Source organism: Solanum lycopersicum, chromosome 4 (assembly GCF_036512215.1).
Source record: "Solanum lycopersicum chromosome 4, SLM_r2.1".
Classification (NCBI taxonomy): domain Eukaryota; kingdom Viridiplantae; phylum Streptophyta; class Magnoliopsida; order Solanales; family Solanaceae; genus Solanum; species Solanum lycopersicum.
The window spans coordinates 66,813,153-66,840,969 of record NC_090803.1 but is presented as its reverse complement, the minus strand read 5'-3'; the positions used below and the strand labels follow the sequence as shown (position 1 = coordinate 66,840,969).

At 33.0% G+C, this 27,817-nt stretch overlaps 5 protein-coding genes across 6 annotated transcripts; 3 read left to right on the top strand and 2 right to left on the bottom strand.

The window, feature by feature from the left end:
- Positions 1 to 321: 321 nt before the first annotated feature.
- LOC101249074 (probable GTP-binding protein OBGC2) lies at positions 322 to 8,041 on the bottom strand. The gene is made up of 10 exons (XM_010322106.4): positions 7,838 to 8,041; positions 6,591 to 7,066; positions 6,319 to 6,410; positions 5,983 to 6,066; positions 5,509 to 5,586; positions 4,234 to 4,434; positions 3,998 to 4,105; positions 3,165 to 3,239; positions 2,221 to 2,441; positions 322 to 544 (listed from the first exon to the last, which is right to left on the bottom strand). The coding sequence occupies exons 1-10, from the start codon at positions 7,954 to 7,956 to the stop codon at positions 481 to 483; spliced, it is 1,518 nt and encodes a 505-aa protein (XP_010320408.2). The 5' UTR covers positions 7,957 to 8,041; the 3' UTR covers positions 322 to 480.
- Positions 8,042 to 8,724: 683 nt separating this feature from the next.
- LOC101249355 (uncharacterized) lies at positions 8,725 to 12,740 on the bottom strand. Of its 2 annotated transcripts, none has more exons than XM_010322105.4 (7): positions 12,493 to 12,740; positions 11,216 to 11,354; positions 10,188 to 10,335; positions 10,040 to 10,115; positions 9,846 to 9,957; positions 9,666 to 9,757; positions 8,725 to 9,081 (listed from the first exon to the last, which is right to left on the bottom strand). In XM_010322105.4, the coding sequence occupies exons 1-7, from the start codon at positions 12,523 to 12,525 to the stop codon at positions 9,037 to 9,039; spliced, it is 645 nt and encodes a 214-aa protein (XP_010320407.2). In that variant the 5' UTR covers positions 12,526 to 12,740; the 3' UTR covers positions 8,725 to 9,036. The 2 variants fall into 2 exon arrangements, with proteins under 2 accessions (XP_010320407.2, XP_010320406.2); XM_010322104.4 differs by having other exon boundaries at positions 9,671 to 9,757.
- Positions 12,741 to 15,015: 2,275 nt separating this feature from the next.
- On the top strand, positions 15,016 to 18,306 carry LOC101248772 (2-oxoglutarate and iron-dependent oxygenase domain-containing protein ICU11-like). Its single transcript, XM_004238259.5, has 9 exons — positions 15,016 to 15,542; positions 15,668 to 15,712; positions 15,806 to 15,982; positions 16,068 to 16,215; positions 16,329 to 16,412; positions 16,488 to 16,612; positions 17,528 to 17,646; positions 17,725 to 17,836; positions 17,993 to 18,306. The coding sequence occupies exons 1-9, from the start codon at positions 15,141 to 15,143 to the stop codon at positions 18,005 to 18,007; spliced, it is 1,227 nt and encodes a 408-aa protein (XP_004238307.3). The 5' UTR covers positions 15,016 to 15,140; the 3' UTR covers positions 18,008 to 18,306.
- An 895-nt stretch (positions 18,307 to 19,201) lies between these two features.
- Positions 19,202 to 23,059, top strand: LOC101246052 (2-oxoglutarate and iron-dependent oxygenase domain-containing protein CP2-like). Its single transcript, XM_004238564.5, has 9 exons — positions 19,202 to 19,485; positions 20,513 to 20,560; positions 20,659 to 20,835; positions 21,367 to 21,517; positions 21,605 to 21,691; positions 21,760 to 21,884; positions 22,338 to 22,456; positions 22,525 to 22,636; positions 22,857 to 23,059. The coding sequence occupies exons 1-9, from the start codon at positions 19,249 to 19,251 to the stop codon at positions 22,878 to 22,880; spliced, it is 1,080 nt and encodes a 359-aa protein (XP_004238612.2). The 5' UTR covers positions 19,202 to 19,248; the 3' UTR covers positions 22,881 to 23,059.
- Positions 23,060 to 23,812: 753 nt separating this feature from the next.
- On the top strand, positions 23,813 to 27,679 carry LOC101247912 (low-temperature-induced cysteine proteinase-like). Its single transcript, XM_004238256.5, has 5 exons — positions 23,813 to 24,449; positions 25,647 to 25,882; positions 26,237 to 26,377; positions 26,466 to 26,897; positions 27,240 to 27,679. The coding sequence occupies exons 1-5, from the start codon at positions 24,023 to 24,025 to the stop codon at positions 27,321 to 27,323; spliced, it is 1,320 nt and encodes a 439-aa protein (XP_004238304.2). The 5' UTR covers positions 23,813 to 24,022; the 3' UTR covers positions 27,324 to 27,679.
- The last annotated feature ends 138 nt before the right edge of the window (positions 27,680 to 27,817 follow it).

Here is a 27,817-nt window from a genome sequence, read left to right as displayed (position 1 = left end):
AACAAGTTATAATGGATTGTTTTAACTTAATATCAACATAATATTAATCCAACAACATAATATTATAAACAATTGACATTTTAATATTATAACATAAAAGATACATGTACCAAAATAAAATATTTTTTTAATTTATAAAAACATTAGATAAATGAGTCAAGAGGGCCACAAGAATATTCACTAAAATATTTTTTTAATCTATAAAAACATTAGATAAATGAATCAAGAGGGCCGCAAGAATATTCACATATACACGGCCGCTATATCACATAATTCTCTTAGGTAGACTGACAAATTTTGCCTCTATAATACTCAATAATGTATCGAAAAATGTAAGAATATATAGAGAATAATCATATATGTAACTATAGCAGCCTTTTGATTTGTAAGTCAACCAATCATTTGAATTGATTTAAAATATCCTACATTAAAAAAAATCTCTATATTGTAAAAATAACACTTGATAGTAGCAATGTTGTATCATAGGAATTCCCGTAACGCCGCTCTTATCGCCTTTAACATCTCATTGACTTTAATCCTTTTCCTGCAGCAACAAACATAACAGAAATTTCCGTTGGCCACTCAAAATAATATGTAGATTTATATCGGGTGAAGAGGTTAGGCTGAAAGTAGAGTCTAACTATATTGTGTTATCTTTAAAGAATAACATATTGTATTTGTCAAATAGATCAGAAAATAAATTATAGAAATGAAACAGTATTTCTTTTTAAAAAGTTTCCCTAATACTTGATATAACAACAAAAAATTAATTTAAATATCTTCTTGATAGTATATCAAATGACTTGAATGATCTCATAATTAACCGACATAACAACATCAATGTTAGCTCGATAAAATTTGTTATATAAATCAAATTTGGATAAAAAGTCAATATTTCATTATTTTTTCCCCTACTTCGTATTTATAATTAGTATCGTTAAAAAAACATAAAAAATTTAACTTTACTTTGCAATATTATTATTAGTATTTATACTGGTCAAGATTAATTCAAGTTAGCAGATATTAGTCATTTATTGGCAATACAATTTGGTGGATCATGTTGTATAAAATTTACAATAAATTGTGTATGTTGTATCGTTGTTACTTGTTATTATACAATTTGTTAGATTATGTTGAATAAAATTTTATTTATTAATATGAATATATGAGCAGTTTAATTCAAAATTTTAGAATATTTTCTAATATAAAGTATAGTTTTTTAAATTTTTAATTTTTATATTATTTAAGCAAAAATAAAATCATAAAATTGATTATTGATTAAAATTTTGGGAGCTCAAATATTTTGGAGCGTAAAGCAAAAGCTTCATTAGCCTCCCCTTGAGCTACCCCTGACTCCTGAGCATCAACCTTCTAACCAAATATTATGAACCTGACATTTTTGGGACAATCAAGACTTTGTCTTAAACATGACAAATAATTTGGACTAAGAAACTTATTGTACAGGCAAAAAGTCACACATGCATGTCTAAAAAGGCAAGCCCAGTGCATTAAAGCTCCCGCTATGCGCAGGGTCAGCGAAGGGACCACAAGGACCTATTGTTCGCAGTTTTACCTTGTATTTAGTGCTTCAACTATGTGCAGGGCCCAACCACAAGGGTCTATTGTACGCATGCTTACATTGCATTTCTGCCAGAGGCTGTTTTCAAGGCTTGAACCCGTGACCTCCTAATCACATGGCAATAACTTTACCAGTAGCACCCCATCTCACACATGCATGTCTAGCTTCCCAAAATGAAGGGACATATTAGTGTCTACAGGAATGTCTCCCCCAAAGATCAGGCAGCACATACACTTCCTAGTTATGCCTTATTCCTGGGTTAACAGTAAGATTTACACACTTCCTAGTTACATATTATGCAAGGGGTTTATAAGAATTATGAGAGAAAACGAAAGCTTTCGTTACTCATAATTATTTTTTGTGTGTTACTAACTTTTGACAAACTCTTTTGAAGAATCGCTTTGAGTTCTTTATCTTACAACGATATGATTATTGTTTGTAGGATTTACTATGTGAATGTAAACATGAAATCTGAACTTCAGTGGACAGGTTTAGGTGAGCTTTACGAACTTCTCTTTAAAGTTAAACTCAACCAGAAAAGTCATTGGTCATACCACCCAAAAAATCACAGAGTTTTGTGTATGATTTTTGAGGCTTGAATGTTAGTAAATTCGGATAAGGAGAGATGAAAGAAAACTTACAGTACACTAACACCCACAACAGCAAGAGGGCGTGGATACTCTTCAAGTTCTTTAACCTTCTGATCCTTCGCAGAAAACCTGTTCGAAAAGTCACTATTTTGGCTCTCGTCAACAGAAATGGACTCAGTTACATCCCCAGAGCTTGTGTCACACTTCGGAGATATTCTCTCACAACCAATTTTCCATATTTCTTCAGTCAAGGTAGGAAGCCTGTCTATTGCCTGTCAAAGCGATAATCATATCTTTCATATATAACAAACTTGACAATCCATGACGACATGCATATTAGTAGGTGTTTGGACATGCAATTTGGGATCATATTTCAAATCCCAAAATTTTCAGAAAACGGATTTGATTTCAAATTTTTGAAATGTCAAACTTGTCCATAAGTTTAAATTTTGTAAAAAAAAGACCAATCATCGAAAAATTTGCAAAAGACGACTCATGCTCGGCGTGAAGAGATTGTCCATACCTTATGCAAGGATTATATTAAAGAATAGCTAGTCACTACTAAAGTGTTGACTAGTTGATTTTATAAACCTGTATATTTATGTTACCTCGTTAAAGAAAACACACAACTGCATATTTGAAAGTTTGTAACAGCAAAGGTTTATTTATGAAGGGAATGGAAATATCTTATTTATCTATGTTGCCCCTTAGGATATTTCGATGTTTTGTTTATGAACTATGGTTTGCTCATTTGGTAAGAATGTATAAAAATTGGGTAAGTTTTGATATTTTCACAATTTGTCGGGTTATCATGTTTATGAGTAAAATTAGAACTTAGGAAATCCAAATTGCATGTCCAAACAAAACTTTACCTTCAAATCAATCTAATTTCAAATCATGTTCAAACGGAACCAAGATACAATAGTTTTGCAAGTGAAAGCAAGTTGTTTCAAAAGGAAGCTGACAGTGCGACAAAAATGATAAGAGCCAGATACCTCAGGTTTATCAATCTTGTTTAACACTACAAGGTACGGCCTGTCAAGGTACTCAGGATTGTACATCCGCAGTTCCTGCAAAATAAGAGGTCATAAGGACGGACAACTTAGTCAGAAAGGTGAAGCATGAAACAGAGAGACTGGATATAGCAAGCAACGTTGGCTACAACAGAAGTAGCTTTGAAACAACTATATCTCCAGCAAAAATATACTATAGCATCTGTGCGAACTACGAAACAACAACGCGAACTAAGCATTTTTGTGGCGTTGTAAAAAGACCAAGGTTAAATATACTCAAGTGCTGAGTTGGTTACGAATGAAATGGCATGAGCTAGAGAGCATACAAATTGGATCTCTCTATGATTATAGAAGAGAATTTAATATATAATGGTTAATATACCTGCAAAGTAAAAAGTTTCTTAGTTGGAAAACGAGGTTATATATATATAACAACTCAGTAACCAATAAACAAGATGGACAAAGGAAATCATGCAACTCATCACTTATACTTTATTCCTTGTCTACCTTAGCGCTTGCTTAGTCCGAAATGATTAAACAAAAAACCATGCCGCGATACAAAAATGAAGATAAAGAAACTTACATGGTGAAATAATTCTACGGAAATAAATAGGAACAAATTCTGCATTACTTAATGCTATAATAGTAATCAAGAGTTACTTTCACCTTAAGATGCATTTGTGGCAAAGTGGTCAAATTGAATGAACTTCAAAAGTTGTTATTTCTTGTCAAATCTCTGTGACCGAACTTATTTTCTTCTGTTTAACTAATCAATTAAAACAAAAAATATATTCGATGAGTGCACTTAGACTTGCCTCTTTTACAGTTCTGTAATCACCAACTGGGTCTTCAGCAGCTGCATCAACGACATGTACTAACAATCTTGTTCTCCTCAAGTGCCTCAAGAAATTACGCCCTAGACCCTGATAAGATAATTAGGGACACATGCATAGCTAAATTTCATTTTTGTGAGAAAAATAAGTATAACAGAAAACCACAAGATCTGAGGCGTCAAATTAGTGAAGTGATTGCTGAATATAATAAAAAGTACCTTTCCCAAATGTGCACCTTCTATTAGACCAGGCAGATCTGCTAGAGTTGCTTCAGATGAATACTTGTCTGCTCCTAAGCTTGGGTCGCCATCAAGACGTCCAAGGTTTGGCATCAGCGTTGTGAATGGATAATCAGCAATATCGGGCCTTGCATGTGTAATAGCAGCCAATAGAGTTGATTTTCCAGCATTTGGAAGTCCCTTAGGAAAATTGAAAGAGCACAATCAAAGAGTATGGAGATAACTGCAGAATAATAGATAGAATTGCATGTGTATATTATGATTACTCAGTGTGATGAACCAATCAGGTTATAGCATCTAGATGTATCAGTATCGCTACAAATAAATTCTACTATCCACCATTATAATCTGTGTATTATATGTTATATTACTTATTGTACTCGTCCCAAAAATGACACAATATGTCCTTGGGCATCTAAAAGCTAAAAAGTCACTAAAAACTGTTGTTCGTGCGATTAAGCATAACAAACATGCATAATTAAAGAAACAAAGAAGGTCAAACACAAACGAGCAAGAACCAAAAAGCAATGTGTTTTCCTGTGGCCTCAGGTAAAGAAATCATTTCGATTCTAACAGTAGCAAAGATGCATAGACATCTGAGCATGCATAGCATCCAACCGTATAGGCTCATAAAGTTAGCAATTACGAATGCTTAAGTCAATTAAGGGGATAATGGTTCTAAAATTAATCTTTCTTTTTTCTCAACAATATATCATTTGTAGTGAAGGTGTCAGGCAAATGTGCAGTCACCTCGACTATTCTGCTTGGTACCTGCTACCTCTCACCAGAACAGGTACCGGATATCTCTGCCAACCACCAAGGCTTAAAAAGATGGAAGAAATAATCTGGGCTTTCATGGTCGTTATCTCACTTCATTGACAGCTAGGTAAACCTTGGGTGCTCTCGAGGGTTATATATAAACGTTTCTAAAAGATATGCCACAAACATTGATAAATGCCTTCCTTACGACAAAGAAGCCTCCGATTTGACTTACAACAGTTCAAAACTTTGCCGTACAGCATTCTAAAGGTACATAATTTCATTTAACAATGTGAGGAACCCAGTAATAACAGACTTTGCAGAGTTCCTGAGTTAACAACCAAGCTAAATGTGCAAATTGATGAAACGAAATATCAATTGATATATCAGCGTATACTGGCAAATATTAGTACATGTCAAGTGAATCATGGATATCAGAATGTTAAATACACATATCTATGAATCAGAAAAAGTTTGTCTAATAAAGATACTTACAACAAGACCCACATCAGCAACAACTCTCAGTATCAACTGCAGGCTAACTTCCTCCCCAGACTGTCCGAAAGTTAAAACCTGTGAGAAAGTGAAACAAATCATATCAGTCAACCGGGAACATGCAGGAAAGCTGTCAAACTTTCTTAACAAAGGTACAGTATATTAAGTCCAAAAACTACTAGCAATATTCATAACAGACTTGAGTAAGTCTGATTAGATTATCAAAACATTTGTCGGTTCGAACGCATTTTTTTCTGTTCACATATGTCAGATTAGCACGTTATCTCATCAAGATACAATCACTTGGAAAGAGACCTTTTGCCAGCAGAGCTGACATTAATTCAGCAAAGTGCATAAATTAATTTTTAAAAAGCTCCTTATCATGCATAATAAGGTTCATTTGCATAGTAGCAAACACGACAAATGGATTATATGAAAAATAAGATGTCTCTTAAAGATAAGTTCTATACAAACCTTATCGGTGGCATCTCTCATTATATTTGTTGTTAAAGTCGTCATTTGTTTCCTTTTGTACTCCGGAACTTCCAACAAGCTAATCTGCCACAACCATGTAGTGCAGAATTAAAGACCAGGCATGCAGTTCCAAATAAGTGATACAGTTTCTATAACTCACCATGAAATACTTCAAACACCACAGAACACATATAAAAAAAGCAAATAATTCTCTTTTTTTCCTTTTTCTTATATTTGGTAGGGCACGATGTAGAAGTGAGATACTGATTACAAAATTAGATAGAAGCACAAAACACCAAACATGGTAGTTGTATACGAGACCCAAAGATTTCTCACCCCTCCTTGTCCTCCCCTCGCAACAAGAACTTCATCACCTGGATTAGCTAGATCTGCCAAAAATTTTCCTTTTTTAAGTTTGACAACAGTACCTGGAAAATATGGGAAAACATGAAATGAAAAGTCATCACACAACGATTTATAACTTTCAAAATTAAAAAAAAATGATAATTCAAGAACAGTTTCGAATATGAGTTGATAAGTCTAATTGTCACCCAAATTTCCCACGCATGCTAGAGCTATTACACTAGAGAGCCAAAGGGAGAACAAACCTAGTGGAACGGGAATTCGCAATGTTGGTGAAGTAGCTCCATTTTGCATGTGAGATGTTAACACACCCATAGAATCAACATTTCCTCCACGCTTTGCCTTGTGCTTGCTCTTGTTGTGAAACTCCAACAGTGAATCTTTGCTCTCATCTGCATATAAGACAACATCGCCACCATGTCCCCCCATTGGAAGGATTATTGAACCATCAAAGTCCCTTTTATAAGAGGCTTTCTTCTTTGTCTTATCTCTGTCAAATTTTCCTTGTGACTTAGATGGAGCTTTCTGGTTGGGCATACTAAGAACGGCACCATGCCCTCCATCTCCAGCACGAACTGTGATAACCACCTCATCAAAATATTTGTGGGGTTCTCTTATATATGCATCAGAAGCGGGCGAAGGAGGCATTCTGGTTTTTGCAAGTGCACACTTTACGGTATAGCCTCTATAAATTTCATTACTGTTCCTTTTTTGAGAAGCACTGTAAAGGCAAGACCAATATGTATATTATAGCAACAAGAATGTAATAGGAACACAACCACAGGAACAACCAAATCCATGAAATGATAAATCAGTACTCGCTAATACTTAAACAGAACAACCCTCCGGAAGTTTTAATACACACCTTAACTGCTTAACAAAGTTGAAGCATAATTTCTATTCTTTTGGATAAGTAGTTTTTTATTGTGGTAATATGTAAAGGACTAAAGATTTTTCTAATAATCATGGTATCCGAGCTAGCTTCCACACACCTCGAGTAATTACACAAGGTATTTGTTACCTCTCACCACATACATTCTCAAAATATTCTTAATTTAAGTCTTACTTTCCATTTTAGTCCGTCCAAGAAAAGGCTTCTCTAAGTTTTCCATACCACAAAAATTTTAAAGTACTACACACATCTTTAATGTAACATTTCAAAATTTATAACTCTTACTTAATTTCATAAAACTTCGTGCTCAGTCAAACAAAAACACTTATTAGACATGAACAGAACAACTCTTATATGTTAACACAAATTGAAGTATATATAAATAGCTAACTATCTCAACACTGTACAAATTGTAATCTTTTGAAATTAACAACTTTTATCTCAAGTATACACATTTTAGCTGTCAAGTAGCTTTTTTTAACAGTGGTACAAAATTTAAAAGCAAAACTAAATCAAAGTTCATACAAGCTCAATGGATATATCTATGTAGACAAAACCATATTTAATTTGGGAAATTAGGAGATTAAGAGTAAGTCGTACCTATTTGGGAATTGTGAGCGAGAAAAGGATAAAGTAGCAGAGAAGGAAAAGGAGGAATCATTGGTAAAATTAAGGTTGAGAAAGGAAGAAGAAGAGCAGTGAGAGACCATAGACGCCATTGTAGTTGTAAAATTTGTTTTTTGGTTCAGGATAGAAGAAGAGGATTTATTTTTATTTATTTTCTTTTCTTTTGAATTAAAAGGGAAATTTAAAAAAAAAATGTTTTATAATATGAAAAAAATTGTCCTAATGTATAGGAATTTGATAATTTTAGTCCCACGTATATTGAACCTATATAAGGTTTTATGTATTTGTTATATAGGTATATAGCGTTTTTAAAATTAAAGAATATAAATATAAAATAGTCAAATTAAAAATTACTATTTATTATGATCGATAGAGTAATAGTTGTTGGTTTGGATAAACATTAAGAGAGTGAATAATTTATTTGTGTTTGATAATAAAAAGTTATCTTTTCTTTCTTTTTAAATGAGTGTTTGAATTTTGGTTTAGGAAAATTGTTGTAGGGGTTTGTATGTAAGAATTTGTGTCCAACAGTAATACACTTATTTTCTGAAACAACACATGTTTATACAAGAAAATTATAAAATTGGGAAGTTATGTAGTTGCTCATGGCAATACTTCTATCATATAATATAAATCAAAATCAATGCAACTGGGAATTAAAGTAATACAATCTACTTATCGAGCATTTAATTAGGCTAATCTTCTCATACAACAACATACCTAGTGAATTCTGGAAATTCAAGAGGGAAAAATATGTGCAAACCTTATCACTAAGTTATGATGGCAGAGAAGTTGTGTCCAAAACGGCAGCAAGTTCTGACAAATTCAATCAAGTAGAAGACAGAGAAAATAGGCTGATCTTCTCATATGGAACGCTTAAGAATTTTCATTTAAACAAAGCATTTGACTAACATATTCACTTATGACATTTCAAGTATAAACAAATCGCCACAAGTGCTATTGTGGTATTCAGTAAAACTTAATACTCCCACAAGTTGCCCTAAAGGCTGATTCGGGAGGTCTTAAAAACGTCACAGAACCCATGATCAGCCATGCCATTTTTTTTGCTTTCGGAAAGTAGGCCATGAAAATCTAGCTGCTAAACGACTTCAAGGTGCAGAAACGCTACTCCGAGTGCTGGAAACATGTCCCTAAATTGGCTCACCTAGGCTCTAGCTCTTCAAAAAGTCTTTCAAAGCAAATGCTGGATACCCTTCCTGCAACATGACAGACATCAAAAGTTAGTATTTAAGTGGGAATTAAAGGGTAGGGCAGGCCCATTATCCACGAGTATTGAACCGTGATGGACCTCGGGATTTCTCGGTAATTAAAAAAGAAGGTTGTATTGAACTACCAAAGTTTTCAAGTGGTCTTGGTCCAACAGCAGGTGGTAAAACCTTGCCTGCATGGGGAAGCTAACTATTGGGAAGGGGGTGGGGGGACTTTATACTACGCAAATAGGATAAAAACAATTTTGATTTGGCATATATATAAATTGTTGAATCTCCTTACAGTAGAGCAGCTTATACTGTACTTGTAAATGTGTCGAAAAGATAGTTTATGTCATAGCTTCGAATTCCAATGTGTTTTTGATCGTTGTTGCCAGAATTCTAGCTGTGCCATTGTTTGCATGAATGTCAAGGGTAGGGGTTGCTAACAGATACGCAAAATTGTGTCGCTCGTGGGATAAACTACTAGTAGTTCCAATCTCAAGAGTCTCTTTTAACACTTCTTTCACCTCTTATGTTCCCTTCCCACAGAATGATATGTGAATTCACTGAAAAAAGTTCTAAGACCAAACCTTACTGGATTCTTGGCTTAAGCATTGCCTTACGACAGTTGTTTGCTGCATCAACCTTTCAACCGCAGAATAGCTGGGGAGGTTTGAATTCGCTGCCAGCAGCATGACATAAAAAATGAGTGAGAGAAGGGAAACTATAGTCATCAGAAATCATGATATCAGAAAGACCATAAAACACACCAAGTATTGCTCTATTCAAACTATCGGCAACTTGCTGCCTGTACTCCAAGCTTAATAGATGAAACATGGGTGACTTTTCTGGCTCGTTATAAGCTAATAAAGCCATGAAGTCCTGCCACAAAGCTCCAAAATTTAGACAAGTACAAGGTATTTGAAAGAGAATATCTAAGAGATTCATTAGGAAAGAAACATACTTCAAGCTTTTCAACATATTTTTGCACCTTTCCGAAAGGAGCCAACTTCGCCTGCGCAAATTCCAGAGCTTCTGTGCTGCCACAGGAAGAAATAGTCAGAAAACGTAACTTGTCTTTGACAAATAAGCCATTGGCATACGGTGCTCACCATTTTCTTGAGCAGACAAGTCCAACGAAATGAAGGCTCAACAAATCAAAATGCAAATCCTTATTTTTCTCTAACAAGTCAGGAGCGAACTGATCTGTGATTTCAATGGCCTTCAAAACACTTCCCTCTAATGCCAAATGATAAATCCCTGGATATAACGTTATAGTTAGGACCATCAATCAAACACTTCCAAATGTGGAGTGGGTAAACTAAATTATAAAGAGGAAAGGGAAAAAGAAACAAAATAGTTTATGTTAACATTACTTAATTTGCTCCTTCTTTAGTAATAGGTAAAACCATCTATTGTTCCTATGCATTGCAGGTGAATAGAACAACACAATGTTCCAATCCCAAGCTAATTGGGTTGATTAGCTAAATTCTATATATTCATTTTGCTCCATCAGGACACGTTTCAATCATATACTCAATAATTTGCCACTTACTATAGCTTCTCTAAGAATAAATATACTCCGCATTGCACACTTAATGCACACTTATTCTAACATTGACACATCATCCTTAAACCATTGTGAAAATATTCTTGGTAAACAGTAGATTTTATATACATGTGCCAACAATGACCAAACCTTATTACATTTTTCTTATGCTAAGTCAAACGGACTTAAGAGATTATAGGTCTTGGAGATAACTTCCTTCCATGTTATTTTGGGTCTATCTCGTTTCCTTTTAACACCTTCCTTCAATCATTGTGTTACCCATCTAATCCTCAAGCTTATAGTAGGCTTTTAACATATGATATGCACAATAGACAGTAGGGATGCATAATATCTGTCTGGAAAACCAACAGAAAAATAGCATAATATCAAAAAGAAAAAAATTATTACAAACAAGGCTATTTCTCAAACAAAAGTACTCATTAGGGGGAAAGAGGTACACTTATCCTGGAAACTATTCTTAAAGCTTAGAAGTAAACCACTACCCGAAAAAGGGCTTAAAGAGTGTAAATGCCAACACAATGAAAAAAATGAGAAACAACAATTATGAGCCTCAAGAATACAATCACTTACTTTTTCTCGTCTCCATATCCTCCAGATTCGCAGTCTGATTCATGCCCATGGAGGTAGTAAATGATTCCAATGTGTCTGTAAAGCAGCTATGCGCGAGATATGACATGACAATGCTGTGAACATCATTGTCATTGACAGCCTATGGAAGAAATCCCACAATAAGCAAATCACAAGTTAGACACCGTACAAAACCACTTAAATCATAGATCATTTAATTTTTATAAGTTTTCCAAGACAGAACAATGAAAGAGAGCCCACAAACAAAACAAACTTCTCTGACAATAAGTTATTTTCAGTATTTTCTTATTATCGATCTAACACTCAAACTTTTAAACCTATATCAATCAATTAACTAGTCCTCAATCCCATATCAGACGGAGTTGGCTATATTTCAAACCAGTTCGGCTTCTTGAATCCACCATACTCATTCAAATTGAGCCCATTTCATCATAAACACTAACATTTTTTCTTTAAGGATAATCAAAGGATCTATGTAACAAGTTCTCTAGATCTCCCTCTTCTTCCTACACTAACATACAAACAAGTCTTCTAGCGTACACCAGACCTAATGCATGTATAATAATAACTAGTAGTATCGTCTATATATGATATATCATTTTCTTGCATTGTACTCTGCCCTTGAAACCTACATTAACTACAAGAGACTACAAGTATCCTGAGACAACACCTCATGTTTTAGGTCTGTCTTGTCCTTTGTTAGTACCTTCGAGCATCATAATATCCCACCCGGTGGTAGTTTGGTGCACAGTACTTGTTTCTCAAATCATACCAGTAGTAGCAGCATTATTCTCGTAGTTTCTTTTTCATATGATTGTTGGTATTATATGTTATCTTATGCTTCGATTGTCACATTATTCGGCTATAGTTACTATTGCTTGTCTTCTAAATCCCTCAATATTTTCTCTCTCTCTTCCAAAGCTCTCCTCTAACTCTCATCCTACTTAAAATCTCCTTTCCTTCAACCAAAACAAAAACTATACCAAATTTCAAAACCCTTTCCTGTTGCCTATTCATCAAATTCATAACCCATATATAAAAACTAACAATGCCACAGATACAACTACTCAATCATCAAATAGAACTCTCAAAGTCAATTATTAGCCATTACAGATTCAAAAAATTCGAACAAAAGGGGTTGCAATAGTATTTAGCCAAAATCAAAAATCAAAACCATCTTCATCAGCAAAACAATAACAGAAGATGAAAAGGAAACAACTTTAATCATAAAATTAAAGTAATAATAGAAAAAAACTTACAATATCTTCGTATTGCCGAGGATCAATATCCATCGTCCGCCGAAAAAAATGAAAAATATTCCGATTAATAAGAGTATGCTTTTTTTTTTGGTTCCAAATTATTGGTGGGTTGGGAGGAAGAAGGAACTTTTTTATTCACAAATTGCAATTATTCGTTCGGAGTTTGATAAGAAATTGAAGCAGAGAAAAAGACTGCGGAATTTTCCTTTTTGGTTTTTTCGGCACAAAGGGTCTATCTAGTAAAGTCTACTAGAGAAACGTGATACGAGACTTTTTGGTAATAAAATTCGCGATTAATCATAAATTTTAAAGTTATATTTTTAATTTATATACATATTTTATTTTTTTAAAATGAAATTTTGTAATTGAAATTAAAATTTTAAGCATTTGAAAATGATTAATGATTTTTTTAAAAAATTTAATAACTAATTATTTATTTTTGCAAATAAAATAGTGATATTTACTTTTTCTTCCTTGGGCTCTTTGCAGTTTGCACAAACATAAAGCTTAACATATGTGCCATATAATTACATTGGGTATAATATTTTTCCTTTTTTGGAACAATACTTTTTAGATTTATGAGTTTAAAATCTTAATTTCCCAATATACCTTATCTATCTCCAGCTCTACTTATATTTTTCGTTAAAGGTTTTGTGAGCAAGGACTATTATTTCACTTAAATATTATATGAATAGTCAAGCCATTATTTGTAAACTCCTAACTTAAATAATGGAACAGTATTTATGGCTAGTATAATTTACTGTCACAAAGTTAAGATCTCTTTCATTTTTACAAACAGCAAATTTTAAGTGAAGTGTTTGGATATTATTTTGTTGAAATTGGAAGAAAAGAAAATAGAATTTCGCTTTGGTTTAGGATTTAGGACACGACACGCCTTATTTTACTTGTAATTAATCTCTCTTCTTGCTATACATTTTGAAGTTGCGTTTGTATGTTATATATACATTTTATCTAGGAAAAAAATAATTTTAATGAGTGAAAATCTCAAAAATTGATCAGAGCACATTTTTCAAAATTTAAAAATATTTATAATTTTTTTTTCAAAATCTGATTAAATTTTATTAGTAAATAAATTGAAAAATATATATCTTTAAAATTTGACCTAAAATTTATAATCAAACGTTAGCTAAATTATTATTTTTTCAGAAGATAGTGATTCAGGTTCTTTATAGTATAAAGCTCAACATAATATATGTATCAAAGTAATGATATTTTCTAACCTACACCTAGTATTGCTTATGGTTATGGTTAAAAAAAAAAATCGAATCGTAATCTAAATCAAATCGATTAAAAAATTGACAGTTAAATTGGTTTGATTTTAATTTTGTAAATCGATACTATTTGATTTGGTTTTTGTTTTTACTAAAAAAACAATAGCAAAATCAACCAAATCGAACCAATAAATTAGATAAATAAAAATTTAATTATTTATATATTATTCATAAATAAAAAAAATATTTTGTTAAATTTATTAAGCGAAGAGAGTGCATTTTTTCATGAATTTTGAAGAAAAAAAATATATAAATACAAGCCGATTTATACAAAAATTAATGCGTATTAAGCAGAAAAAGGCGAGACAAGAAAGAGAGGAAACTTCAACAGAAATGAATATTCAACGGTTGAACACAAGAAATTAAAAAAGTGTTAGAAATAATTACTATGTATGACCCATATTACATGAGCATTTTCTTAAAAATATTTATCTCTTATTTTACTCAATTACACGAAGTTTAAGAAAATAAAGAAGATTTTTTGATCATATGATTCTAAATTAAAGTTATGTCAAATGTACAAAATTGTCCTTTAATTTTGTGGTCTTAAATGTGCCACGTGGAAAGTTATTACAAAAAAGATAATTATTTTTGAAACAGACTAAAAAAGAAAGGAGGTCATTCTTTTTTAAACGAAGAAAATAGTAAAATGAATGAATTTTTTTTCATTTTATCCCTACAACTAGTATAGCTTTGAAAGTTTAAACAACTTTGAAGATCCAATTTTTTTTAAGAGGCTACTTAATATAAATAAAGAGCAAAATAATAATGTTAATTAACCAATTACCTGATTCCGTTATAACATAAGGATTAGTTATAACCAATCAGCTGATTCCGTTGGAGTGGTTAATTGTAGTTTTCTTTCAAAGTACTAGCCAATCTAACTCTAAAACAGACCTGCTAAGGTATTATCCAAGGCTTGATTTGGTTGACAAATATAGAGTATAAATATTTTCGTATATTTTTATTTATATATCGTTATCATTAAAAATAATAAAAATTTAATATTTATTATTTCATAAAAATAATACGTACTTTTTCACCTATCATATTATTTTCTCTAATAGTGTGTAGAAAAAGAAGGTTCTAGACGATGCCATGTTCATCTTCATTCCCGTCCGTCTGAAACTTCTCTCAACCGCTGAAGCCAAAGTGTAGTTCGTTAAGAAAGCATTTTCCATTTCGTTTTCTTTTCTTTTTTTTTCGCTTCACGCACAAAAGCATGACTAGTTTTTCCGTTCCTTTAAATACTCGCTCCAATGATCTGTACTGCTCAAAACTCCCGCCTTCCAAAACTGCCAAAATTGTGATCAGAGAAATTCCATTTCCAAAACTCCCAAAGTTCTTCAACCGGCTATGGATGAAAATGAAAATGCGGAAGATACTGATGTATCAGAAGCTAGTACTCTGTCTCTAAACTCAGAGTTCGAAGATCCTGAAGCAGAAACTACTAAACGCAAGCCGACGCAAGAGACCGGAGAAACTAGTAAACGCAGGCGGACGCCGTTGAATCCGATGTTTGGCGAAGATGCGGAAGCATCAGGGACTTCTAGACTTTTGTCAAAGCCGGTGGATGGAGGTGCTTCTGAGCCAGTGGATATGGATGCCTACGACAACATACCACGGGCATTTACCGCTCCGGAACTATACCCAGCCATGGATAGATATTTACCTTCACATGTTCGAGGAAAATCCATACAAGAAAAAGTCGCTTATTCGGATGATATACTCATGCAATATGCTCCTAGTCAGAAAGAGGTACACTCATTTTCTATATACTCCTTCGACATTTGTTTTTTGAAATAGAAAAGCTGTACAGGGAGGAAGTTCAGTAATATTATGATTAGGTCTCATTCAATTTTGACATATGTTTAACGATTCAGATTGAACTGCGAGAATACAGGGACAAAATCATATCAGAATATCCGGTATTTTTACCCTCTATCGTTTCACATTGTTATTCTCTCTCTCTCTATATATATATATAAACGTACTAATACAATTATTTGTTTATCCTTCAGCGGTTACACGAGAAATTATATGCTATAAATCCCACAGAAATTTTTGTCCCTTCCTTTATCAAGGCAATCAATGAGAAAACAGAGGATAGGTTCAACAATATCATTTCTGAGCCCTCTCCGGGTATTTTAACCTTTGAAATCTTTCAACCAGAGTATTGTGAGATGTTGGTGGCTGAGGTATCTGAAGCCTTGTTGTTCTGTTGTTGCTTGACAATTCTTTTTGTTCTGTCTTGTTGCTGATCAAATAGCATTCAATTTTTAGGTAAACCATTTTCAAACCTGGATCCAGAAAACAGACATCCGAACCGAGCATCGGAACAATATGAACAACATGACGTATCTTGATGATTTAGGAATGGAATATATGCTTCAAAATCTCATGGATAGGTTTATAAGTCCAATTTCCAAAGGTAATAACTAATCTATCCATCTATCTCAAAAGATGTATAAAAGATGTATAAGAGATTAATCACCTCACATTTGCAAAGTAATGCTCTCAGACACTAATCGAGGTATTATGCAGTTTTTTTCACTCAGGTTGGGGGATCTACCCTTAATGAACATGAGTGTGTTGTTGAGTGTCATACCGAAGGCGAAAATGAATTAGGTGAATAGTCTATTTTGTTGTCACGTAGATTCTAGGCAACAATTTTTCTGCACCCTTAACATTTTCTTTTTTCAGCTGTTCAAGTTGATGACACGGAACTTACCTTAAATGTGTGCTTGGGCCAGCAATTCCTTGGGGGAGAATTGTGCTTCCAGGGTGTATATTGTGAGAAACATGTGGACACTCCGACACGACCTGAGGTAATTAAATTGTACTCCAAATAATTGGTTTATACATAGTGCTTAATCATGCACGGGAGTAAGTAATGGTGCTTCACAAAATGATCCCAAGAAAGCTTACTGTAAAGATTGCTACCAAAGAAGAGTGATAGCACCAAGTACTATGAGATCTTGGGAGTTCCTAACAGTGCTTCACGAGATGATCTCAAGAAAGTTTACCCTAAACCTGCCACTAAAACTAATCCTGATAAGGGTGGTGATCCTGTAAAAGAAAATTTTACTTGCTTTTTATTTATGGATTTGTTAATTTTGTGACCCCTTTTGGGAGATTGTTGTTTATCTTTGTATAATGATCAATCTTTTTGTAATTTTTTCTATTTACCTAATATCTCTGGGTTTTGTTTTAGATATGTTAAATTCTATTTGAAGAAGTTGAAGGGGAAGGTTGATACTGTTAGTGAAGTTCGAATGTTTTGTGGGATACTAGATGCTAGGTATGTTTTTATTGATGTCGAGTTAACTACATAGTCAGAGGGGAACTTCCCTAAAATGCGCGGATCAAGATATAGCTTGCCTATCGAGCCGATGGGCGAAGGGCTGAAGGCTTAGTTTCCCCCAAGCTTCATCATGGTCAACTCTGAGTTTGACGGGTTTTGTTTTAGAGCTTAGGAAACTAATCTGTTATGGTTTTGTTTTAGAGTTTAGGAAACTAATTCTAATGGGAAGAAGTGAAAGGGGAAGATTAATTCTGTTAGTGAAGCTGGACTTGTTTGTGTTAAGAAAAAGCATTAGTTGTTATGTTTTCTTTAGTATGTATGTTAGTTAAAGTTAAAGTTGAAAAAGGGTATTGGAAGTTGCAAATAACATTTGTAGGAGTTTTAGTATCAACATGATGAGAAAATGTAATATCGGTTTCTCAATGATTTTTTTCAACAGGATAATTTTGAATATTCACACATTTTGGGGCATGCAATTCTCTATCAGGGTCGCAATAGGCATGTTTCTAAGGTGACTACAGCTGGGAAAAGATACAATTTGGTGTTGGGCTGCAAAAGGTACAAATATATTTGACTTATGTTCTAGTTCTTTAGTGCATCATTACCTAGCTAATTACTGTTATAATCATTTTGCAGCGCTGGTTTTAGGCTAGTGTGTAAGCAACTGGGTGATTTTAGTTGGTGTTCCGAATGTAAGCAGGAGAAGGATAGGAGAAATAGGGAACTTGTGTCTACATTCATGGCAGGGGTAAGTTGTTTTGTATTGAATTGTTTGTTTTTGTGATAATTGGTAGTAAATAATAGGAGCAGTAATCTTTAGATAATGTTCTTGATCCAATCTATTAGTGTATGTATCAGGGAAATAACTAATATACCCTATATCATTTTTCTTTTTTGTTTTCAGTTTGTGCCGAAATGAGGGTGGTACGGTTATTGTGCTGAAAGTTGAGTCTTTCATACAAACAAAAACTTGGGTCTTTTCCGTTTTCAGGTGCTGCTGGGATGAGTGTGGTATGGTTGCTGTGCTGAATCGAGTCTGTCATACAAATGAACACTCCTTTTCGAATCATACAAACTCTGCTATCATTGTGAACTTGTAATGTCTGTTATCACAGAACAGATTAAAACTTTGTTTCAGTGTTTTCTTAAAACTTGTAATGTCTGTCATCACAGAACAAAAAACGGATACTTAACAATTTTTTAAAACTTTTTGCACTATGACTTCTCTCATAAAAATTTGTTGTCCTTATCGTAGGTTTATCTTACTGTTATGATCATCTCTTCTTTTTCCTAGCTTCATATGTTGTTAGTTGCAGAGGTCTAACTATCTTCTGCCCATCCCATTAGATTTGCTTTGCTTCTTTGTCTCCTATATTATGAAAATTTTGAAATCGTTTGTTATTTTTTTACTACCATTTTCTTCAAGTCTATTATGGTAGTTGTTCTAATATCTATTAGAAAATTGATTACTTTAATTTTTGAATACTCAGAAGTTATAGTTTTTTTAATACTGTTATTTGAATTGTATAGTGAACTACCTATCCAAATGTTATAATTTTCTCTTTCAATATTCTAGTGATAATAAATTGGTCCTTACAATATGAACTAAAAGTGATCGAGTGAAAAAAAATAAATATTGCTATAAATGGTAAAATTTAGAAATAAATTTTTATTTTTAATTACTATTCATGGAGTCATGGTACAAGATTTAAATTTGTAAGTCAGATATTATTGTTTATAATAAATTTTTAAATTACAATCCCAAATAAAATACGAAGAAATATAATGTTATTCATCAAGATTGCGGTATAATTATGTTCTTTATCCATAATTCAAAGGATCGTTAGTGACTATTTCTCGAACTCATATGATTTAGATTTGACGTGATCTACATAAATATTCCATGATTTTTTTAAAATATCCAACAAATCTAATTGAAACTGAATACACTTTATAGAGTCAATTTGAATTGAACACATCTTATTTTATAGAATTCCATAAAAAAAAAAATTTATATATATATATATATATAAAATTTATTTTTGGAACAATAAAAAAAATCATCCTTTTTTTTAGACCAATAAAAAAAAGTTGGTGTACCCTATTCCTATATATAGGGAATAATAACATACAACATAAGAACAAATATTGGTATAGAAGATGGAGGAGTACAACGAGGGTTCATCGGAGGAGGCAACGCTGAGACCCGAACCATGTTTAGAACACAAGGCGGAAAACTATGATGATTTAGAAGAAAAATTGGAATTCGATCCTTTATTATACACTTCTCTTGAGCGTTATCTTCCAGATAATCTCATTAATTTATCACGACTCGATAAAGTTCCATACTTAAATCAAATTCTTCTTGATTATTCTCCTCCATCTCAGCGCAATCATGTAAGTAATTATAATTATTAATAACTAGATTTCACGTTTTACCCATCTATACCATAACAAATCTTTTACGTGTTATTTTTACTTGGCATTAATTTCATTGTTGCTATACTTTTGTCGTCCTTGTTGCTAATTCGTAAATTAATTGTTTAAGGTTAACATGCTTGGATTTATTTTTTATTTTATTTATTTATAAAACAAAATTCAACTGCTTATAAGTATTTTTTTTAAATTGACTTTAAAGTTATTTTAACTTAAAATTCGATCCAAACAAGCTCTTAAGCTCTAACATTTTGAATGGCAAAAGAGCGGAGCGGATGCGGCGCGGAGTAGATTTAAAGCTATGTAGGGCGGAGTGGGTTTAAGGTTATGTGGGGCTGGTTGAATGCAGGGCGGGTGGAAGTGAGTTTTTTTAAAATTAATGTGGGGAAGGCCGGGTTGCAGGTATATGTGATTTTAGATAGGTTCAAACTTAATTTTAACTTTTTACATGTTATTGAGTGAGATCATTATTTCTTGAAATATTTCATTAAAGCTTCTAAAATATTCAAGATAATAAATGAAAATAGTTCAATAAAATTAATATAATTTCCCAACTGAACTCTAAAAAATAAATTTTAAGTCACTATCCTACAAAATTAATGAAAAAATAAATTTATTTTATGAATTTTATTTTTAGTATCAAATATAACTGGAAAGAAAATATTTAAAAAATTATATGGGGCGGGTCTATGGGGGTGGGGGTTGAACGGGTTGAAAATGAAAAATATTGTTATACAAGGCGGAGCGAATTAAATATTGTGCGGGTTAAGCTCAATCGGCACCACCCGCCCATTTCCATCCCTATCTAACATAAATCAAATTGAATAGGAACAAAAACCATTATTTAATATATATATATATATATATATATATATATATATATATATATATATATTATTTTATTTTTCTTACTATATATTGTATCTTGTTTATTTTTTCTTTGGCTAATTAATTCTTGATACATCTTTTAATCGTGTTGCTACTACAGAGGCATAAACATAGAGAATATAGACAAAAGATCATGTCAAATTATCAGGTATGTACACATAACAAATAGTCAAATATTGTGATATTTCAAGTTCAATTGTGGCAACAACAAAAATATATATCATCTCAATCTTGATTGTTTTTCAGCCTCTACACAAGGTGTTATATACCATGCACCCAACAAATTTCTTTGTGCCTTCATTTCTTAAGGCCATCTCTGAGAACACCGAACAAAGCTTCAGAAATATAATGTCTGAACCCTCTCCGGGTCTTCTAACATTTCAAATGCTTCAACCACGTTTTTGTGACATGATGTTGGAGGAGGTACGTACTATATAATAGTACTACTATATAGGGAAAAAAGTCTGATATATCCCTCAAATTTTGTCATTTAGAGCTGATATATATACCCTCACTTCTGATGGTAAAGATATATAGGAGCTCCTTTCAAAACGAAATTAAAGTTGAGGAATATGTAATAGTAAATAGGGAAAAGGATGTGAGATACTCCTCAACTTCGTCATCTAGAGTTGGTATACCCTCCCTTATGACGGTAAAGATATATATGAGTCATTTTCATAACGAGGTGCATATTAGCACCAAATGACAAAGTTGAGAAATATGTAATACTAAATAGGGAAAAGGGTCTGAGATACCCCTCAACTTTGTCATCTAACAGTTGGTATACCCTCCCTTATGACGGTAAAGATATATATGGGTCACTTTCATAACGAGGGCATATATATCAGACTTTTTTCCCTACGACAAAGTTGAGATATCATATCTTTTTCCCTAGTATATATAACGCATATTTGTTAGGTGTGACATATGTTTTCTTAATTGTTAATTAATTAGGTAGAAAATTTTGAAAAATGGATTCGTGAAACAAAATTCAGAATCATGCGTCCAAACACAATTAACAAATATGGAGCAGTTCTTGATGATTTTGGCCTTCAAACCATGCTTCAGGAATTTATGGAGGATTTTATACGTCCCATTTCAACAGGTTATAATTACAACTAATTAATTATATGAACTAAAAATAAAATTAAAAGTAAGTGTATCTTAATTATTCTTTGATATAATCTTGCAGTTTTATTTACTGAAGTTGGTGGATCAACACTCGATAGCCATCATGGTTTTGTTGTTGAGTATGGGACAGATAGAGATGTTGATTTAGGTGAGTCAAATAATTTTTTTCAAACATTTTTTTCTTTCGATACCTTTTAACAGTTTTTTAGTTATCAGGTTTTCATGTTGATGATGCTGAAGTTACTTTGAATGTGTGTTTGGGGAAACAATTCGATGGTGGAGAATTGTTCTTTCGAGGTGTGCGATGCGAGAAACATGTAAACACTGAAACACAACCAGAGGTAATTGTTACTTGTATTCTCTCTAATTGGTTAATTCTGTTGCCAATCCAATCTGTGTTATGAAAATTATAATTACTGGTTGTAATAAATCATACAGAAACACGAAGTAACTGAGATTTTTAGAACCAGTAAATAAGATGAACAGAAATTTATTTGTAAAAGAACAATTGAATCTGTAAAAAACTTACCAGAATCTGGAAAACTCTTTTCAATAATTTTAGGAAGAAAATTCACAGTGTCCCCTTAAGGAAATTATCCTCCTCTAGTATCCGAGGTTTGATTTGGAATATAACCTCGCAGGGTAGTAAAATGATCTTAATCAGTAGAGTATAGATACCAAAAAATCTATTGTCAGCGAATCAATCCACAGCAGGAAAGTATACGAATTTTAAATTCTAGGTAGAATATCTATAATTTGGTGAATTAATCAAAGTAATTGTTGTTTTTTTACAGGAGATTTTTGATTATTCTCATGTTGGGGGAAATGCAATTCTTCATTGTGGTCGCCATAGACATGGTGCTAGAGCAACAACATCAGGAAGGAGGACCAACTTGTTAATATGGTGCAGAAGGTATTTTTGAATACTTAATTACTATTTTCAGATTACATTAATGCTAATTAATAATTAATTACTTGCAGCTCTGTGTTTAGAGAGATGAAGAAGTACCAAACAGATTTTTCCAACTGGTGTGCAGAGTGCAAGCGTGAAAAGGAAGAAAAGAAGCGGAAAAATGTTTTATTGCTCAAATCGGTACGTACGTTACTCTATTAATTAATTAATAAAACCAAAATATTAGAATTAAAGAGTTCCTAATATAATATACTATTGATATTTTGGATCCAACTAAAAAAAAGTTTCACAGAATTTAAATCAAGCTACTATTTAATTCAACCAATCAATATTGAATGTACTATTTTTTACTCTTTTTTTTATCAATATATGTTTTAAATTATTTTTCTTATATTTTCAGGAAATGCGCCTAAGATTTTTATAACTATTCAGAAGAGTAGGGAAGCAGCGAGGGATTAATTTAGTTGTGCGATTGACAAATTTTGAGACAAATATAAGAATTTTTATTTTATTTTATTTTTATTTTTATTTTAACTTATCGTATCAATATATCGTATCAATAGATATGTTATTTAAAAGAAAAAGAAACAAAATAAGAATGAACATGTCGATGTGTATTTATTTTATTTTTATTTTTATTTTCGCTTTAATTTATCGTGTACAATTATCTATCATCAATAGATATGTTATTTAAAAGGAAAAAAAATAAAATAAGAATGAACATGTCAATGTGTGTTAATTTAGTTCGAAAATGCTAGTACATAATTTGAACAATACGTCAAAGCATTAAAAAGGACAAAAATGACGAGTGGTGGTTGAAATTTCATATGGTAACATATTATGGCTCAATCCGTACCCAATTATTACTAAATTGTCATGTGTAACACATGACCTATGTTTGTATATGCCAATTTCTATCACAAATATATCGTTGAATCAAACGAAAAAAAAAATCAGATATATTATGTTTTTCTTATTTTTCTTCTCTCTATATTTGATAATCGCATTATAGCTTCATTAAATTTAGATGTACATTAAAAAAATCTAATATCAAAAGGTAAGACACTATAAAAACTTTAATCCTTTTGTTATAATCACTCTGTTTGGTCATTGATTTTAAATTTGAAAATTTGAGTTAGTAAAGTTATGTATAGACTTGTATTAAAAAACTGAAATTTCGTGAGCGAAATCCCAAAAATCCAATCTATTTTCAGAAACTTGGAAGTTTTTCTTCTTTAACACCAAATTTTCAATCTGACCCTAAAATTTATAACCAAACATTAACGGGACTGTCATTTCTCCAATTTATGATATGAAATATATTGAAATCCCAATTAAATTTAAATTGAAAACGGCAAAGCTCAACTTTTGAGGGTGACGCTCTTTAACTAAATTTTGCAAAAGATTTTAGAGGCTAAGAAACCAGAAACTTGGAGCCTTTCTATACCCAATAAAACAAGCCCATATTTCTTCCATTCCTTTGTTAGTTGCCTATATTTACTCCAACCAAACCCCTCCTTCACATTTTTCTCTCACATCTCCAATTTCTTTGGCACCCTTTTAATCATGAAATGGTTATTGCCTTCTTTAGTTCTTGTTTTGCTAATTTTTCAACAACCCTTTTGCACTTGTTCATCAATTTCTGATCTTTTTGAAACTTGGTGTCAGCAAAATGGAAAAAAATATTCTTCAGAACAAGAAAGGATGTATAGATTCAAGGTGTTTGAAGAAAACTATGCTTATATTACAGAGCATAATAGCAAAGGGAATTCCAGTTATACCCTTGGTCTCAATGCCTATTCTGATCTTACTCACCATGAATTTAGGAATTCTTTCTTGGGTCTTTCCTCTTCTGCTAATGATTTCATTAGGTTGAAAGGTAGAGGGTCAGGTTCTTCTGCAACTGGAGTTTTGAGTGATGTTGATGCTCCTTCTTCTTTGGATTGGAGAGACAAAGGAGCTGTTACTAATGTCAAAAATCAAGGAAGTTGTGGTATGTTGAGTTTATTGCTGTATTTAAGTGGCAAAATCAGTTTTTTTTAATCATAGTTTGGATTTTGATGACCTTACTCATCAGAAAATGGAGTTTGTGGTGCTTCTTATAGTTTCTTTTTTGTTGTCTTTGAGTTGAAATTCTGATAAATGTGCTGAAACTTTCAGCTGCCTTTTTTCCTTTTTTCAAGTGAGCTGAGGCTCTGTCGGAAACAACCTTAAGGGTGAGGTGTGCGCATACACTCTACCCTCCAGTCCCCACTTTGTGAGATGTCGTAAAGCTCTAGAGTAATTTACTTTATTGTAACCAAGGCTCATCACTTACTTTAGGTCCAGTATTTGACAAGAACACTTTCAGTTTATGTGTAGGGATAAGTGTCGGATTTAGAGAATTTTTAGTTTAGGAGCTATTTAGTTGTCCTATAAGACAAATTTTCAAGTATTAGAATGAAAAATGGAGTAGAATCAATATTGATAATTCATACACCTACCAAAATTATAATTTGATAGTAGTAGTTGTTGTTGGTTATGCTTTCCTTGAGCCAAGGGTCTCTCGGAAATAGCCTCTATCCTCATAAGCTGGTAAGTATGGAATTTTACTTGACGTGTTGTTGTAGTAGTTGTTGTTGTTGCTATTGAGATTGAGCCTCGTGAGCTCATCCCTATCCTAAGTTGATTAAGAATGATTCTTTTGTTTGTTTCTCGTTATCAAAGAAAAAAAGATACTGTTTGATTCTGTAGTTTCAATTTTTGTCTCTATGTATGTGGAAACCATTTCTTAAGAGTGACTAGAAGATGTGAGTAACTGGACATGCTGATACTCTAGCTATATTGACTGATGAACAGGCAAAAAATAGTATTATAAAGATCATGAACATAGCAGAGGAGTAAAATATGGTTAAATTATCATTTTCCTTAGCTATTAGAACATAAACTTTACCAGACTATTCTAAAGGTTTCTACTTTCATTTTTTATTCTACATCCGCAATGAAAAGCTGGAGTACCAGCTTCAGTATTTTAACTCTTTAACATAGAAATAAATATAAATATAAGCTGATTCATTTTTGGGTCCTGTTTTCGACTATTGACTTATAACACATTGTCTACAGCATTGTCTTTCTATTGCCATAATATTTAACCTGATCTCAGCTACTAACTGCCATAACTAAAAAGAGTTACTTTTGTTTCATTTTCCAGGTGCTTGCTGGTCATTCTCGGCCACTGGTGCAATTGAAGGTATCAATAAGATTACCACTGGATCTCTCGTTAGCCTCTCTGAGCAGGAGTTAATTGATTGCGATAGAAGTTACAATCAAGGTTGTGGAGGTGGATTGATGGACTATGCTTTTGAATTTGTCATAAAGAATGGTGGTATTGACACCGAAAAGGATTATCCTTTTAGAGAAAAGGAAGGAACATGCAACAAAAACAAGGTACCTAATTATCCTCTTGTATAGTTTTATGATTAGATCTACTAAAAGGGTTTACAAATGAATTGTAATTACAATCGAAACAATGACATGGAACTGTGAGTTAATATATGCTCGAAGGCTGAAAATATCATAGGGTTTATCTCATCTGAAGCTAATATTTATCAGTGGCACCTGAATGGAATGTTGGTAACTAAGAAGATGGTGCAAATAAAGTGACTATGGCAGAAAACCTTGGCCTATATATTCTCTGAATCTGAATTCCTTATTTATTATAGGGAACTTAGGAAAATTTTATTCTAGGTAAAACAATTATGAACAAGTACAATTGCTTTGCTTAACTTGTCGACTTTGCAGCTACAAAGACGTGTTGTAACCATTGATGGATATACTGATATTCCTCAAAATGATGAGGACAAGCTTCTAAAGGCAGTGGCAACTCAACCTGTGAGTGTTGGGATATGCGGTAGTGCGAGAGCATTTCAATCATATTCAAAGGTCTCTTCCACCTCTGAATTAGCAATCTCCTAATCATCTTAGGCAGTTTGTGGGAAAGAAATGTAAAGTTGTTGCCTTTGTGTTGCAGGGGATATTCACTGGCCCGTGTCCTACAGATTTAGATCATGCGGTACTGATTGTGGGCTATGGTTCCGAAAATGGATTTGACTACTGGATTGTAAAGAACTCATGGGGAACAAGCTGGGGAATAAATGGTTATATCCACATGCAGCGTAATAGTGGGAATCAAGAAGGGATCTGCGGGGTCAATAAGTTAGCTTCCTATCCAACCAAGACTAGCCCAAATCCACCAAATCCTCCAGCTCCTGGTCCATCCAAATGCAGTATGTTCACCTCATGTGGTCAAGGTGAAACCTGTTGCTGTGGTTTGAAGTTTCTTGGAATATGCCTTTCTTGGAAATGTTGCGAGTTGGATTCAGCAGTGTGTTGTAAAGATGGACGCCACTGTTGCCCATGGGATTATCCAATTTGTGACACAAGTCGGAACCTTTGCCTCAAGGTACATCTCAACCTCTGTATTTCCTTTCTGTATTTGATGCATATCTTATCCTAGTAGGACCTATACAACGCGAAAAAAACAATTTAAGAGTACAGAGTTTCCCATTGAACTGATCATAATGCAATGTAAGAATCCAAATATCCAACCAACGGGCAATTACATAATGCTTTATGAGGATTTTGTCTTCTGCTTCAAGTTCTTGTGCATGCAAGCTTCAACAGTTGCTTTCAATTTGTTATCAAGTGTTCTGTAATTCTGAGTTATTTTTCCTTTTTTAAGCGTCTTATCTCCAGTCCAAACTTGGTTACTGTGTTTTCACAGTTTTGTATGTTTCCAATGCAGCGAATGAGCAATGCTACTATAGTGCAACAGCCTCAGAAGGAACCATTTACTGGGAAATTCGGAGGTCTTATTTACCCTTTCTAGGCGTAGGAGCTTGGCACGACATCATTATCATATTCATGGTGTTACAAATTTACTTTGTGGCGTACATAGTTACCCCTAAGTAATTCCACATATATTATTGTTGCTGGATATCATTTTGTATTTGTAGAACTGGTATAGTCGCTTCTGGTCAGACGACGATCATCTTGTACCACATTATTAGCTTGTATTTTAGTAGTATTTCAGACATCCCAGTTTTTGGATGACGACTTTGCTATCATCTACCTTCCAAGGTAGGGTAAAGTTACGTAGAGTTGAACAAACTATAAATGTGTGCGCTTGACTCTTTCAACAATGGTGATTTTGGAGGGATTTTATTTACTTTCTTGGTTAGTGAATTTGGGTTTTGCCAGTTCCTTTTTTCTGAATGCATTGTTGTTGACTTGCAATTTGTTGGATGAGATTACGTCTTTGTTGGTCTATTCTTTTGCACTGCTTCGACAGTTCATTTTCTCCAAGTATATTGTCTTCGTCTA

What these genes read in the sequence shown, in the direction of transcription:
- LOC101249074 (XM_010322106.4), bottom strand. Translation starts at nt 7,956, where the DNA reads ATGGCGTCTATGGTCTCTCACTGCTCTTCTTCTTCCTTTCTCAACCTT. An exon ending in AAGGTGCACATTTGGGAAAG is followed by an intron (nt 4,106 to 4,233) that starts GTACTTTTTATT and finishes TTATCTTATCAG; the next exon opens with GGTCTAGGGCGTAATTTCTT. An exon ending in GTTGTGGGTGTTAGTGTACT is followed by an intron (nt 545 to 2,220) that starts GTAAGTTTTCTT and finishes TTGTTGCTGCAG; the next exon opens with GAAAAGGATTAAAGTCAATG.
- LOC101249355 (XM_010322104.4), bottom strand. Translation starts at nt 12,525, where the DNA reads ATGGATATTGATCCTCGGCAATACGAAGATATT. An exon ending in CTCGGCAATACGAAGATATT is followed by an intron (nt 11,355 to 12,492) that starts GTAAGTTTTTTT and finishes TTTCTTCCATAG; the next exon opens with GCTGTCAATGACAATGATGT. An exon ending in ATGCTTAAGCCAAGAATCCA is followed by an intron (nt 9,082 to 9,670) that starts GTAAGGTTTGGT and finishes GTCATGTTGCAG; the next exon opens with GAAGGGTATCCAGCATTTGC.
- LOC101248772 (XM_004238259.5), top strand. Translation starts at nt 15,141, where the DNA reads ATGGATGAAAATGAAAATGCGGAAGATACTGATGTATCAGAAGCTAGT. An exon ending in CGAAGGCGAAAATGAATTAG is followed by an intron (nt 16,413 to 16,487) that starts GTGAATAGTCTA and finishes TTCTTTTTTCAG; the next exon opens with CTGTTCAAGTTGATGACACG. An exon ending in TTGGTGTTGGGCTGCAAAAG is followed by an intron (nt 17,647 to 17,724) that starts GTACAAATATAT and finishes ATCATTTTGCAG; the next exon opens with CGCTGGTTTTAGGCTAGTGT.
- LOC101246052 (XM_004238564.5), top strand. Translation starts at nt 19,249, where the DNA reads ATGGAGGAGTACAACGAGGGTTCATCGGAGGAGGCAACGCTGAGACCC. An exon ending in ACACTGAAACACAACCAGAG is followed by an intron (nt 21,885 to 22,337) that starts GTAATTGTTACT and finishes GTTTTTTTACAG; the next exon opens with GAGATTTTTGATTATTCTCA. An exon ending in TTGTTAATATGGTGCAGAAG is followed by an intron (nt 22,457 to 22,524) that starts GTATTTTTGAAT and finishes AATTACTTGCAG; the next exon opens with CTCTGTGTTTAGAGAGATGA.
- LOC101247912 (XM_004238256.5), top strand. Translation starts at nt 24,023, where the DNA reads ATGAAATGGTTATTGCCTTCTTTAGTTCTTGTTTTGCTAATTTTTCAA. An exon ending in GAACATGCAACAAAAACAAG is followed by an intron (nt 25,883 to 26,236) that starts GTACCTAATTAT and finishes TCGACTTTGCAG; the next exon opens with CTACAAAGACGTGTTGTAAC. An exon ending in GTCGGAACCTTTGCCTCAAG is followed by an intron (nt 26,898 to 27,239) that starts GTACATCTCAAC and finishes TTTCCAATGCAG; the next exon opens with CGAATGAGCAATGCTACTAT.